Source organism: Anopheles aquasalis, chromosome 3 (assembly GCF_943734665.1).
Source record: "Anopheles aquasalis chromosome 3, idAnoAquaMG_Q_19, whole genome shotgun sequence".
NCBI classification, from domain to species: Eukaryota; Metazoa; Arthropoda; class Insecta; order Diptera; family Culicidae; genus Anopheles; species Anopheles aquasalis.
The window spans coordinates 4,312,501-4,327,500 of NC_064878.1; the positions used below are offsets into that span (position 1 = coordinate 4,312,501).

The 15,000-nt window shown below is 49.8% G+C and overlaps 1 protein-coding gene across 3 annotated transcripts in view; it reads left to right on the top strand.

The window, feature by feature from the left end:
- LOC126575426 (uncharacterized) overlaps positions 1 to 15,000 on the top strand; it is a 24,238-nt gene that overhangs the window by 1,000 nt on the left and 8,238 nt on the right. For 2 of the 3 annotated variants that reach the window (XM_050236118.1, XM_050236115.1), the window contains exon 2: positions 171 to 3,213. In XM_050236118.1, coding sequence (XP_050092075.1) covers positions 652 to 3,213 — 2,562 coding nt within the window. In that variant the 5' untranslated portion in view covers positions 171 to 651. The remainder of the gene's footprint in view (positions 1 to 170; positions 3,214 to 15,000) is intronic. The other variant, XM_050236116.1, reaches the window with a different exon arrangement.

Sequence of the window (15,000 nt, forward strand, 5' to 3'; positions counted from 1 at the left end):
CACGGCGCCGGACACGGCATTGCAAACAAAGGACAACGAATACCGTTGCAGCGCCAGCGCAGCGCAGGTCCAGGGCGCTGCTTCGCGTATTCCCGGAGTTACACAGCTGAATTGTTGGGCCCTCGGAGATCCTGATCCATCTAAAACACCATTCTCTCCCTCCACCGTAGGTCGTGAGAATGCGCTGTTGAACCGCGAGTGCGCCGCATATCGCCGAAAGCATGACATCAGCTGCTGCTACTGTTGGGCGTTCCGGTGCCACCTCGGTGCTCTCATCTTATCGCTTCTGGTGCTAGATCCGCGGTCTGGTCCGTCCGTGTGAGCGTGAAAAATCGCCGTGGCCGTCGCGAGTCAAAACAAGTGCGCCTGCCTCCTCTGTGCCGCAGGATGTGATGCTGAGGATGCTGCCAAAGTGGTGATCATGTGTGCGGTGGGGCCCAAGGAAGGAAAAAGGTTGACAAGTGCTCGTGAATCACAGTAACCTACGGCTCTCTCGTGCTCGCGAGTGCATTCGATTGAAAAAGTGCAAAAGAAGTAGAAAAAAAGAGGAAGCAGCAGTGTGGCCACCTGCTGCCGGTTGGTGTGTGTTTGCGCGTGTGTCCGGGGGGAAGTGGCCAAGTTAATTGTGTTCGGTAGAGTGTCGACCGGAAAATGGATCCCTTCGGGATGGAAGTGCAGTGCAATCTGTCGTCAAATGGTGCTGGTGGTGGTGCTAATCCCAATCAATCACCATCCCCCTTAGGTGCTGTTAGGACAAACCTTGTGAGTCCCGGGGAGGCCGTTGCGACCGGAATGTTAGCGACACCGACGCAACCCCTCAAGCCCGTGATGTCGTCACCGTCCACACCGAATGATCCGGACCAGCAGCACGAGAAGACGGATTGTACGCCGGAAAACTCGAAGAAGAGCGACGGTGACACACCGGTCGACGCACCCGATGGTGGTGCCCGGGCCGGTGATATCGCTGCTGGTGCTGGTACCGAAGAGAAAGGAGTGTCGCTGCAGGATATGCTGAAGGGTAAAGGTGTGGCCGGCAGTGGCGCCGAGGAACCATCATCTAAGGAGGCGGCGTCAACGGAAGCATCGGTGGCCGAATCGGTGCGCAATGCATTCGCTTTTACGATCGATTTCGGGGACGGTCGGAAGGCAGTGGATTCGCAGCGGCACGAGAAAATGCTGGAACGGTTCCAGGCACGCCACCGGCGTGGTGAATCGCTCTCCAAGCTGGAATCATCCTCCGGGGCCAGACAAACGGCGGTTGCGCCGTCACCCCAGCAGCAACAACGAGTACCACAGAGTGTGAATCTTCCACGTCGGAACCGGGGCGCCGACAGCGGTGAACAACAACCGATGATGATGGAGATGATGGTGGACGTTTCCGGTGGACGGCCGGCAGCGGTGAAATTGCGCGAAAAGAACCAACGCTCCGTTGGACGGGATCAGGTGCCCGGAAAACGCCACAGCTGGAGTCCGCGAACGAGCGTAAACGAAGCGGTGATGAATAGCGGTGTCACGCCGAATCAACGGGACGCGGTGGCCACAGGAGGAACACCGAAAGGTGCCACTAAGGCAGCGGGTGCGACGACAAAAGGACGCTTCGCGCCGAAGTCTACCACGTTAGCGATGGCTCTCGAGGCGCAGCAGGCTGCCGGGATGAAGGACAGCTCCTGTTCCAGTTCGGAGTTTAACGCTGAAAGTATGGACTCATCCGGTGGCATACCGTGTCTGGAGGCACCGTTGGAGAACTTCCGTACGGCCAAGGGTGACGGTGATGAGGTCAGCGAAACCGGTACCTACACGCTGGATGGGGACAACTACACGGAGGAGCAAAAGGAACGGATGAACATTGATCGGATCAGTGGCAGCGCAGCGGCACCGGTGATCGCTCCCGGTTCAACCGATCGGCCCGTACGACCGACAGCATTCCGAGAGGAGCTGGAAGTGATCGATCTGGATCGATTAACCACCGGCGCCCCTAATGCTGCCAGTGATACTGGCCATACGAAGCCCGCGACCGGAACGATGGCACCGGAGAAACGGAAACACAACATTCTTGAGATTTCTTACTTTCACGAACCCGCTATTACGGGGCAGTCGGCCGGCACAGACAAGGACCGCACGAAAGCCAAACAGTCCTACATGGAGAAGCTGAAATCGAGAATGAAAAACATCGCCCAAGGGGGGAAGGCTTCGCACGACCGCAAACAGTGCTTGGTAGAGCTGGAGTCCCCGGATCAGGGTACGTTCACGTCCGTCACGACGAGCGGTATCCTCAGTCTCAAGCCAACGCTCGAAGGTAACCCAAAGGTTGTGACCCGACGACGGAATAGTCTTTCAAAGTCACACATCGACAGTTCCGAGTACGTGCAGGGGGTGGCCAAACTAAATATCCATGGTACGGAAACGGAGGAAAGTCATCCGCCACCCGGCGATCAGCTCCACCCGGAGCATAAGATCCTCAACTGCTACACGGACTCGGAGAAGGCGCAACAGCACGGTATGATGGCGCATGGATCACCACAAGCGACGGGACAGTCCGGTGAAACGCGACACCGGAAAACACCGTCCGATGTGGCCGCCCTAACGTCGGTCACGTCGAAGAAAGACTGGATCCAGGAGTGGGCCAAGAATGCGCGCGAATTCTCCAAGACAACCAGCCCAAAGGTGCATCCACACGAGCCACCGACCGTCCCGGCCTACGGTCGACCTGTAGAGACCACGAGCGGTGGCATACCACCGTCCATGGTACGCAGCTACGGTGGTGAGACCACTAACCATCCGCGGAATCAGTTCGGTTATGACTATGACATCGATATGGCGAAAAGTGATTACTACGAGTCGGCGCGAAAGTACGAAGAGTTTGGAGATAATCTGGACCACCGTCGGGAACAGCAGCAGCAGCAGCAACAACAGCAGCTCCCGAACTACCTCCGGGGTAGTTCCGGAGCGAGACGGGGACCACCTCATGCGGCCGGATCCGGTATCATTTCGCCACCGAACGAAACGTTGAATGAGTTTACCAGGGCCGGATCGCGCGGTTCAATGCGCCGGTACGCCGGTGGCAGCAGCAATAATCCTTCACCCGTCGGCGTGTCGTCCGTATCGGTGGCCTCGAAACCACCGATGAGTCCAAGCAAAATCCCATCGCCGATTGGATCGATCGGACGGACACGTAGCTTAAGCCGAAATCGGAGTCTACAGGGAAGCAATTCGGTAAGTCTCTTGGCCTTTGGCTAGTGTCCCGTTTATGGGTCTACCGTTTGCCAGCATACCGCTCTCGGTCGGGATACACGATACAGGAATGGACTTGAGGCCACCTTGATTGGGCACAGCGGCATACTAACCCTCCCCTCCTGAAATGGTGTCCAATGGTACGCTCCCCTGAATTCCAGACCAGGTTCCAGCTTTACTGGACTTCCAGGCCCCTTTTAAAGGATGTATAGCCGTGAACCGGGGAAGGGAGTGCATGGTAAAGCTTTGTGGCGAGGTGAAAATGAAGTAGCATGAGGAGGTTGCACAAAGGGAACGTTAGGGAAGCGGTCACCAAACCATGACACCGGTCTTGTGGATGACTCAAGACGATGTTCGCAGGGGCAGTTGAACCAGGTCGGCCTTATATAGGTGTGGTTGCACCGGGCCACTATCCCCTTTTTTGTTCAAATTTGTGGAACGTAATTATATCGAGGTGAAGCAGTTGGAACTTCTTAGGTTTCCAGTTTATTGTATTACGTTCCTTGATGCACAGGGTGTTACAGTAACAGGAACAGAAGCTTCAATAAAATCCCTAGCGTTCGATGCGTGATGCTGGCAGGAATACTTACGCGATCGTTTGATAAAGTCGCCTCTCAATGGCGCGTGATTCATCAACTGTTGTGACTTCATCTCGACGAGTCAAGATGTGGAAGCCGGTAGTTCCGGTTGAAAGGTAGCGAAAGAGTCAGTGGCAGTGGATGTAGCTATCGCTACTGGCTAGCGTGTGCTTCGATCGGTTATGACACATTTTCAAATCGTGTATCTCCGCTTCGCTTTCACTGCCTTAAATGTCTTTGGAAGGGAACCTGACGGAATCACCCATTGGTTGCCGCTGGTACGCGCACAACGGGACAGACAGCTTGTAGAATAATTCCGTGTGCCGCCGAATGTGCGACAGAGCCCCCTCCCCTGACGTCACTAGCCCACCCGCAATAGTTGACGAATCGTTTTCCATCGTTGTTCGATGAGATCACCACCGATTGCTCGGCGGCGAGGGATGATCTATGGTGGGAAGATACCATGTAAGGTGCGAATTGGCGAGATTCTCAATCGGACGCTTCGTTTGTACAAAGACAAACAATGACTTTTTGCTATTTTTCGAAATTTCTGCATTTTTAGAGTGACTAATAAGAAGCTCTTCAAGTATTTCTTAGTTCGTTTAACCTAGTTGCAACCGGAAGTGGCTGTAAATGAAATCCATTTTTAATCGATTTCACATTACGTTTTACTAATCGACAGCTGGCTGCGAGCTATTGGCGCAAATCATATTCGATCCTCGCTGATCATGCTGTGAGAGTCAAAATATTTTCTTCTTTCCCTTCGCTACTTGATCGCCAAAGTGGCTGCTGTTCAACGATCATCATGGTTGCTCAAGATCGATACTATTTTTGCCAACATCATCATTGTCATCGCCAACATTACAGAAGGCCCATTTGGCCATGTGAAGATGCTCCGATCACGGGGCGCGATCGCACGAAGAGCGAAATGGATTGGCAAAAAAGAAAATAAATCAACAAAATGAAAAATGATGTGGTGTGATGGGTGGCGGTGAGCATTACAAATGTGGTGGCGTTCGTTTGGATTCGGTTTCGATTTTCCAAAGCGAAGGAGGGGCACTTTCTCCTCCTTTCTCGTTCGCGATCGTGCCGCCAACATCATCATCATCGCCATCGTCATCGGGCAACCACTTTCCATCGGCGCTTTTCCAGACAAACAGATTTCCATCAATTTGGGGGACCGACATATGGTTGTGGACGGGCATTAGGGGTTTGTTTGTTTCTATTCCATTCGGAGGGGAATGCTTCTCTTCCTCTACAGCTGTATACGCAGCTGTGGTGATAAGAAAGTTCGTAGACGTAGCGGATGATAGCTTATCCTGTTCTTAACCTAGCTAAAGGTAAACAACACCGTAAAGCTGTGCGTTGTCACCTTGTAACGGTAGGTTTTCTCATCCAAATCGTTACCCTCTCAACGGTGCTGGCCTTACGAAAGCGTCAACCAGCGAACGGAATATGCAAAATAGCACGCGAACCATGCGCAATCCAGTGACGGGGTATGTGCTGTGGATTGGGTGGTTTTCTCCTTATGTTCGCGCGCTCGCAGTGCTACTGGATCTGGCGTTTGGAAGCTGATCGCTGAGGTGATTCAAGGAGCGCGCGGGCGCAATGTAAACACACTCCAAAGCGAGACGGTGAACCGAGAGGCTCACTCGCGCACGATGGTAGAGATTTGTTGGCAACAAAATGGTTGCACAAACCGTGTGTGTTGTGGCAGCAACGGGATTCGGTCTATTAGTACACACCGAGGCGGCGCAAACCCCCCTTGCCGTGGTCGGCGCGCTCTACCTACAACACATGCTCAAACGGTTTGCATGTGTGTAAACATGCCCGAATGGGGGTCCAAAAGGGGGTGGGAGGAATGTATGTGGAGTGCAATTGTTTGCCAGCCAGATCGACCGAATGGGTTAATCTCTCTCGTAGTCTCTGTTCAGTCTGCGCCCGATGCTCGATGATGGACTTATGGTGTGTGATCAACAGAGAGAGAGAGAGAGGGAGAGAAAGGGAGGGAGAGACTGGTAGTCGATCGATTCCATCATACTAGCGTCGTCTAGCGCACGTGCCACCACCCCTTTCCCTCATTCCACCTCATGTCAATTGTCAATTTCGTTTTCATCGATTTGTGAAATCGCGAGAGAGTTTCATCGATCTCGATCTCAAGCATTGCGTGGTTTTCCCTTGGTTCGTTCCAAATTCACCCTTTAAATCGCCATTAGATGACGGTTTTCTTTGGATTTGCATCGGATCGAAAAGCTTCCTCTATCCTTGAGCCAAACCGGACGTAACTAACCTAGGCGAAGGGTCGGAAATTTCATTGGCCACACCACGGTGTCTTGGCCAAAAGTGGAACAAACGTTTCTTTTAGTTGCCTGCCTGCTACACGGATTAGTGTGACGGATCTTAAGAGTGTTAGTGTCCACTGTTAGAGGATCGCCACACCAATGGACCAACAGAAAGGAACGAAACAGTCGCCCTGGAGCGGAGGTTCATTTTTATTTCGGACCGCATGATCGCTGCGTTTGCATTGTTGGAAACTTTGAAAGCAAGGCCCAGGGGGGCATTCGATGGACGAGAAACGCCAAGGTTGATCAAGACCAGTTCGTGACTAAACGGTCAGGAAGTTACGCTACTCGCCTCTCATTCGTTGAGCCCTGTTGGGATCGACATTCTACGTTTGCCAGCTAATTATCATCAGATAAGACGCTCGTTCGAACGTCGTTTTTATCTAGATGCATGTCCATTGATTAGAACCTGCGATGCCGAAGATAATTCGAACGCAAAAGGTCATTTCTGGTCGGTTTAGTGATTTCTGTTGCAACGAGCTTCAATTAATTTAAACACAAACACTCCTATACGAATCCGAATTCACGAGTTTTGCATTGCAAACACATAACTAATTAGTTATTATTTAATATTCAACCTTGTTAGTGGATAATTCTTCTCGAATCGAAGGGATTCTCCCGCTTTGGCGATCGCATGTCGGCAATGATCATTAATTAATCCAAGTCCCGTCCTCCGTTCACGGTCGAAAGACGGTTTATGGCATCCCACTCCGGTCACAGGAGACGCGACGGAACATCAATCGTAACCCCCGGTAAAAAAAGGGTGCGGACCTGTTCGCTGACACCGCCATTCCATCGAGTTGGTGTTGGGTAATGTATTGAGCTTCCGGTGAAAAAGGAACCAGCGCGTTGCGAAGTTCGTTTGGTCCTTTTTTTTTTTGGGGGTTTACTGTCATAATTCGGCAGGGTTCGAACGGCGGGGACCTGTTGCTGATGTTGGCATAGGGGCCGAAGGTAACAGAAGAGGCGTTAGCTGCTGAAAGCTTGAACCCGGGGTTTCCATTCCGGTCCGGTGCAATAACTCGAAGAACATTTCGTGTTTTAGGGGTGTGGTCTGGTCGCAAGAAATCCCATAAACATGGTGTGGCCTGGATGGAAAAGTCATCAAGGTTCTGGAGTATTTGGAGGTATTTCGATGGCGTTTCCTTCCTATTCCTTTTGGCAGCTGATGGACCGATAAAGATCGTTACATTTAGACAATCTGAGCGCTTCTTCTTATTTATCTAAGCGACTTTTAGGCAGAAGGTTTTCATCAGTGTTTGGTGCGAGTTTCTTTTTTTTTTTTTAATATTAGATGTTGACTGAAAATGATAGAAATATTTGTGTGCAATAGAACCTTTCAATTGATATTCCAACGAGTTCCATACATCACAGGAGAGAAGCGTAGTGGATTGAAGGTGATAAGGATATTTATTCCATTATTTTTACTGCTTCGCAATACCTTCGAGAGCGTAGCAAATCCCCCTCAGCATCAATGTCATGGCTCACGAAGCGCCCTAAAAGAAAAGCCGCTGGAAAATGAGTTACCGAAGCTGTGTGGCGCCAGCTTATGGCCAAGCCACTGTTGTACGGCGCTTCACCAGGAATCTGGGTTTATGCACGAGGCGATCTAATTTACGTTTCTCCACCCAAAAAAACCGGTGCTGCCGACTGCCGCTAACCACCGGCGCCTAGCCATGTGATAAGCAAGCAGGCAGCCAGAAGACCAAATATAATGGCGCAAAACCCACAAATGGTGGTGAAACCACCGTGATCAGTAGAGCTCAGCGGTCGTTGCACTTCCGTTGCGTTCCGTGGCCAGTTACCAGCAAAGGAAGGATTTTGAAAAATTCAACAACTTCTTGTTGCTGCCACACTGGTGTGCCGGCTGCACACCGCGGACCGTAAAAGATGGATTGCTGTGGAGAAACGCGGAGTCGCGATAGTAGTGGCGGTGGCCAAAACACCGTTAACGAGACGTGTGTGCGTCTTATGGTTGATGACGATGTTGCGAAAATGAGCATTTGAATAAGACCCAGTGCTCTAGCGATCCGTCCAAAAAAGGGATGCTTTTTTGCGAGTTTAGGTTGTAGATTGTTGCTTGTAGCCGGTAATTGTTTTATGTTTATAGTAGCGCGTTACCTAAGAGGTTCGTCTGGGATACAGAATTCCTTTATTGTTACAGCACTATGGCCCTAATTATCAGCCATTACAGGTCATTAGAAAGCGGGAGAACCTTTTTGTAATTTTCGATGCCTAGATGCTAAATGCTAGATGAAAGTATGGCTGCTTAAGCCATTTATGTGCTGGACACGCTCATCTACCTTTTATGCGTGCGTGATGAGATCGTGCTCGTGACCCATTCTACCGTGTCTTCTTTCTTCCCAAAAAAAAGGAAAAACAAAGGGAAAACGGATTGCTTTGCTGTGGTCCGGGTTCGTGTGTCTCCTCTGGTGGAACGATATGGGCACCGACGAGCGAGCCGCAAGTTCAGCCAAGGGTAGTCGGCGAAAACGGTGACCAACAAACCAACGGGTTTGCTGGTCGGTTGGCCTGCTCAAACCGAACCAAATTGTACCACCATTGCCCCGCATGTAACGGTTTGGCATCTTATTGGTTTTAATGGCCTGAAGCTTAAAAAGGCGGAAAGCAATATTCTTCTGCCGCGTATCTTACCGCCAGCTAGCCTAGCCGGCCTATCGGTACCAGCACCACCACCTCCATGGCTGGAAAGCGGAAAACTGGAGATGCGAACCTAGTTTTCTTGGATGGGCGTGGGGGAAAAAGCCGAAAAAATCGCGTCACTGTAGGTCAGGCCCCCTTACAGCTCCCGTAAGCCGGTGATTGATTTCGGAGGACGTGGGAATTGGGTTCAGAGGGAGCTCTAATGAGGGGGGAAACCATCGGTCTCGATCGTCGGCACGATCAACGTGGATGGGAAATGTGAATTGGAAGGGGGTTTTCCAGCAGAAAAGAAGTAACTTTTTCATGTTGGTGTCTATTTTTCGAATAGAAAATTAACAAGGCTTTGCCGAAAAACCTGTGAAATTGTGGAAGAGATGAATCTTCTTCATGTAAAGTGAATGTGAAATTTAATTCATTAAATACTCCCGGCTTTTACTCTGATTTACGATGAAGAGTTAGCACCTACAATTATATAATGCAAGGGATTCTCGACTTCTTGTAGCCAATTTATCATAGTATGAACATACGACTTAAGTTGTATCAGAACTCAACACAGAGATCGCTAGGTCCTGATTGCGAGATGGCGCCTGATTGAAACGGTATAGACATTGATTCCAAAATGGCTGGCCAACAACTGGAGCACAACGGCGATCGTTCGTGAGTGCGATCAGCTCGTCTTGGAAAGTGAAGCGCCAGGTGAGTCAGTAAGTGCATCTTCTTCAAACTGAACGCCGATAGAAAGTGGTGCTGGAATGATGAAATTCGCCGAAACAGACAGACTCCGTTTGCCGTTGTTAGTTTTCACCGTAGATGCAGCGATTTTCGATCTGGATTCCGTTTTTTTCATTTATTTTTACTTTATCCCAAATCCAACGTGAGCGCGCACCGAAAACAATCCCCCTTTCGAGGATCGCTCGTGGTGCTTTGTTTTGACACCGAAAGAGGTGTCTCAGGGAGCAAAGTAAAATTTGCAAAAGATCATCCAACACCCACCGGCCATCGAACATCGACCTCCAAAATTTACACTCCCCGGTGATACGCTGGTCGGCATTCCACGGCGCACGATCAACGATCATGGGCGGCTGTTTGGTTGGTTGGTTGGTTGACCGAGTTTTACGACGACACCTACACCCTCTGGCCCACTCCCAGGTGGTGCATAAATAGTCCGTGAAAACGAAGTTGCCGTTTGTCGGTGTCGTCGTCCTCTGCGCCGGGGCGTGCGTTAAAGAAGATCAAGATCACGATCGTGGATGGTGTAGTCGGTGGCCTACGGTCGGCATGACAGACAGACAGCCAGCCAGCCAGCTAACCAGCCAGCCAGCCAGACAAGACATCAACCAGTGATAGCGAGAGCAACAGCATAACTCTTTGCTTCTGCAGCGAACTGAGATCGAGATATAGCTTCCAGCTCCTGCTGCCAGGGTGGTCTGAGTCGTCGCGGTCATGGTTTTTTTTATGGTGCTAGCTCACGCGACCGTGAAGCAAAAAGGTAGACGGAAGTGAGAGTGAATTCGGGCGCACTTGCTCTCCGGTGTTGTGAGATAACGGGTATGCCTGTTGCTGCTTCTCTGGGGACTGGAATTGAAGCGAGCGCACACAGCATGCTGATGATTATGGTGATGTTGATGATGATGAAGGAATGAATTCATCATCCGGACTTACTTACCGTATCAGCAATCGGATTATCAGTAGAGATGAGTTTGGAATAAATGTATGAACGCGACCATTATCATTCGCTTCGCAATTAGATGCTTGGATGCGAGGTCTGAGACAAGCATCTCTCTGTGAATTCATTGAGCATATGTTGTTTGTATAATTGCATGAATTTATTAATTTCCTGAATCATTAAAAGTCGTCCGCCAAACAATGTCTTCGTTCTGCTAGAAGAGCGCGCGCGCGGAGATCGATCATATGGATTTTATGCTTCGATGCGCGCGTCTTGCGCATTAGCTTGGCGTGACTTCATGCCATCGGACGACAGCATACGCGTGCCACTCTTGTCAATCCGGCTGTTCCAACGTTGGCTGAGCTGCTGCTGCTGCTGCTGATGGTGAGATCGTGTGTTGTCGATCGTGTAGGAGAGGTTTTAATTTTCGACGCTAGCAACAATTGCCGTAGCCGAAGGTGTCAGTCCCGGTCGACGGTCATGGTTGACTTGTCAACGCGTGCGTTGTGGAAGGTTGGATGTTGGATGTGTAGCACCTGTACGCGACGTTTGTGGTGCCCGCAGAGTATAGCAAATTGAAGTGAAAGTACAATTAAGGAGGATATTTAATGTTGATGCAATGGGTTTTACCATCCCCCTGGTGCTTTGTACAAGTTGATAAAAAAACAATTGGCAATTCAATAAATTTGTTTCACAAAGAAACAAATGGAAGAACATGGAAGCGCTGTCCGTACCAATGCCCAACAAGAATAAAATTAGTGTTCATATAGATTTTTGCAATTCTTCCTCTGGATAAGCTTATTACTTGAGCAACGCTAACCGTTGTTCCTAGCGGACTTTTAGAAGCCTTTTGTTGGTACTTTACTTCTGCAGCTCCACGGAATTCATCAAGTGTGTGATGCAGCGGAGCATGCAGGGATTTTATTTTAAAATTCTGAATCACAAACCTCACTACGATCACTCTTGATTAACGCACAATCGTGCACAATCTCTTTAACACAACTCCTTTGTCTTCATTTGTTGTGGTGCCTTCTGAAGCGTGTGCGTCGTCAAACCGCACAAAACCAACCCTTTTCCATCTGGAAGTGACTGAGATATTGGTCGTGAATAATATATGCACCACCACCACCACCACCTCGATGCTGCACCGTCTTCATCATCAGTACGGTAAGGAACGGTGTGTTGTAGCTTGGACGAAAGTACAAGACGCCAGCCCTTTTCTGGCGAATGTGTAAACATTTGAAGCCGTACAGCTGCGCCGTGGTGTGAACAACCGTTTAACGACGTTGCTCGACACACGGTGTAAAGGCCACCGAACTGTGGACGGAATTTGGTGCGATGCTGCAGGAGAGCACTGGTAGTAACAACAACAGATGCCTCGTTAACCAGTTCGGGGTTGGTTTTGCTGTTGAGTTTGCCTTTAACCGTCTTGTTGACAGGGAAACAGGTGGTTTAAGCTGTGTGTTAACTGATGTTCTCATCAAGAACCATCAGCTGAAAGGCATTCGCATGAACAACGAACATGAATCCCATTCCAAATCCCAAGAACCAACCCCAGACAAATAAGATCATAGTGTTTTATGGCTTCGTCTGGGTCAATTTGTGTGCTTGCAAGGCTCATCTAATCCTGTTCGATACTGGAGAAAAGAACGAAAATGTGATTACAGCAAATGAAGGCGGCCCATGATTCGCATCCCATGGTACGCTTTGTTCTGTGAGATAAATGCGCCGGAATCACTTCCCTCCGGACCGTGGTGCGTATATGGCCTGGTCTGGGCGACGTCTGATCTCTATGCTGCGTTCAATTTGATCAACCATTTTCTGCCCACACATTATGGCTTTACCGGTGGCCATATTGCATCGGTCTGGTGACGGTCTGGAGCGTATAAAAACTCCGTAACTCCGTATTCGGATTAGGCTCTGGCGTTCCGTATTCCCTTGGAAAGGCAATTTCTGAGCGACGTGACCTCGACCGTCGGTTGAATGATTCACTCCCGGGGAATGGACGCAAATTATGGTTCTCTGTGAACCGTTTTTGTGTTTGTTCTGTTGAATTCAGCGAAGACTGATGCCTTCCTTATCGGTTACCGTTTGTCCGATAACAGTTGTCTGTGCTTATGAGCATTGTCGGCTGTGTGCTCAATGTCGCTGCTGCTAGTGCTTCCTGATAATTCATAAAAATGCGGCGATTCTTATCAATCGACGACGAGGAAGTAGCAAAGTAGGCTGTGGCGTTCCCCGTTCATTGTGGGTTCTTTGTGGGAGAAGACAAAATCCACCTCCATGGTCGCAAACCATAAATCCATTCTCCATAATCTCGAATCTTTACTACCGGGATGACATATTGGCGGTTCAGCGATGGATTAGCGTTAAAAAGGGGTCGAATCATTGTCATGTGCATTCTTGAATCGTCTCTCTCTCTGTCTCGATTGAATCTGTGGAACGCCGTTATCACCTCGCCGGTACCAGCACCGATATTACACGTTGGCCATCGTGAAACGTGAGTGTGTGGTGTCTTTGTTGCACGTGTCGCACGGAGAATATACGTGCCGTTTTTACAATTTGTCGCGCCAGGAAGGCGTCACCGCTACTGCTGCTGGATGGTAAAAAGTGTTGGAGGACAGTAAATACAATCCAAGCAAAACATTGTGCCCCTTCCGGCTTTAATTAGTTCCTGGCCGGCCGCTGCGCACTCGCCACTCTGTCTCGTTTGATTGGTTTTTCATTTTCCTTTCTGCAAATTTCTCTAGACGACGGTAAATCAAAGCCCAGAGTTGTTTCAGATATATTTTTTTTTTGCACAATAGGTTATCTTTTGCCAGGCAAATGGAAGGCAATCGTTGTGTCACTTCGTTCTCGTAGCTCCATGATTTTCCGCTTCAGTTCTCTTCCGGCGGGGCCGTCCTGTTGACTGAGCGGTCTTTTGATTGCGCCCTTTTTGTCATTTACTCAACGAGCGAGTGTGCTGCTTCCGTGCGAGACTCCCCGACGATTTTCCACCGAGTTTTCCACCGGTGAATCGATTAATTGCATTGCTTAACCGTACTAGCAACAGAGGAAGTTAGATACTTTGGCTTTTTCCAACGCGTTTCTCCCCTTCGCAAAATGATTACGCAAAATGCTGCGTAGCTTGAGAGAGCAGGTGGTTTTCACTTATCTTTTCTTTGATACGGTGGAAGATTGATTAGTGGTGCACCCGTCCCGTTAATAAATGGCCAGACGGAACGGAGACATCGATGGAAAGACAATTAGCAGTGGTTCGCGAATCCGCGCCGCCAGTGATGTGGAAAGCGTTTGCGAATTCAATGCAATTAACCGGCCGCACTGACGTGGGTGTGTTATTTGTTGTCGTTTAGATGATTTCGATTTTGCTTGCTTTCCTCATTTTGAACCAACGTGGCAGGGGCAAGAAATTAGTAAATTGTGGTTTGTGTTGTCCAAACAACATTGCCTGCTGTCTTCAACTGGCGGCCAAACGGGCTACTGATCTCCGGTGCCTTATTAAAGGTGTGAAAAAGATTGTCAAACACACTAATTGATGCTGACGTGGCCGATCAGGAATTAACGTTAAAGCGCGTAACACGCAGCATCCAACAGAAAAAAAAACCCTTGCGGAAACTTGCCTCGAATGTTAATACCTCCAAATATGGACCGCCAGGCGCTCGCTTGGTATTGTTTTCCTACCCTGTTTTGCTCCTACCAACCAACCAACTCTCTCACACTAAATGCAGCATCCATTCCACACCGGTTCCACTTGGAGGGAGAATTGCTAATGGCTTCCAATTAAATGATTAGTCGTGGCACCCCTCGCCACGCCGGGCTGGTGGTGGAGGCGCCATACTTTGTTTGCTACAAATTTTTTTTCGTGAGATTCGTTGGCACTCGATGGGAACCGCTGAGAGTAACACGGAAGTACGTTTTGGAATGTAATGCTCCATCGAGGTGTGTGCGCCAAGGTCCCTTTCGTGCGGATTTTTAGGGAAGCAACACGGAGGGCCCGCTGCCGGAAATGAAGGCGTCGAAAACGAATGGCGAATGCTCGGTGAACGGCAGATGGTATGGCATTCGAGATGCTCGCTCCGGGGGGCTATGCAGCAGCAGCGCATCATCACCGGTACCTTGAACAACGAACGTACCTGAGCCTCCTGGGGTAAATGGGTTCCACTGCTGCGTAGGATACGATCCGGGTTCCGGGTGATGGCCGTGTGCGATGCGAATGCAATTAATATGCGCATCGTAGTGAAGTGCGGTTTGCATGAGGTTCCTGTGTTGGATATTTCGGAATCTTGATGGGAATAGCTGTAGCTGGCTTATGCGCAGAAGAAGACGCCGTGTTCCGATCGAGAGATGAAACCGCCAACCGACCGTCTTGCAGCAGCCTCCGGTCAGCGCACACTCTTGAGCGATACATCATTTTCAAGGAACAACACACTCGATAGTGTCAGTGAGCGATCCGCAAATGCCAAGGACTTCATCTCACCTCACCAGTAGTGCGCAGGACGCGGGCGCCTTCCTAATT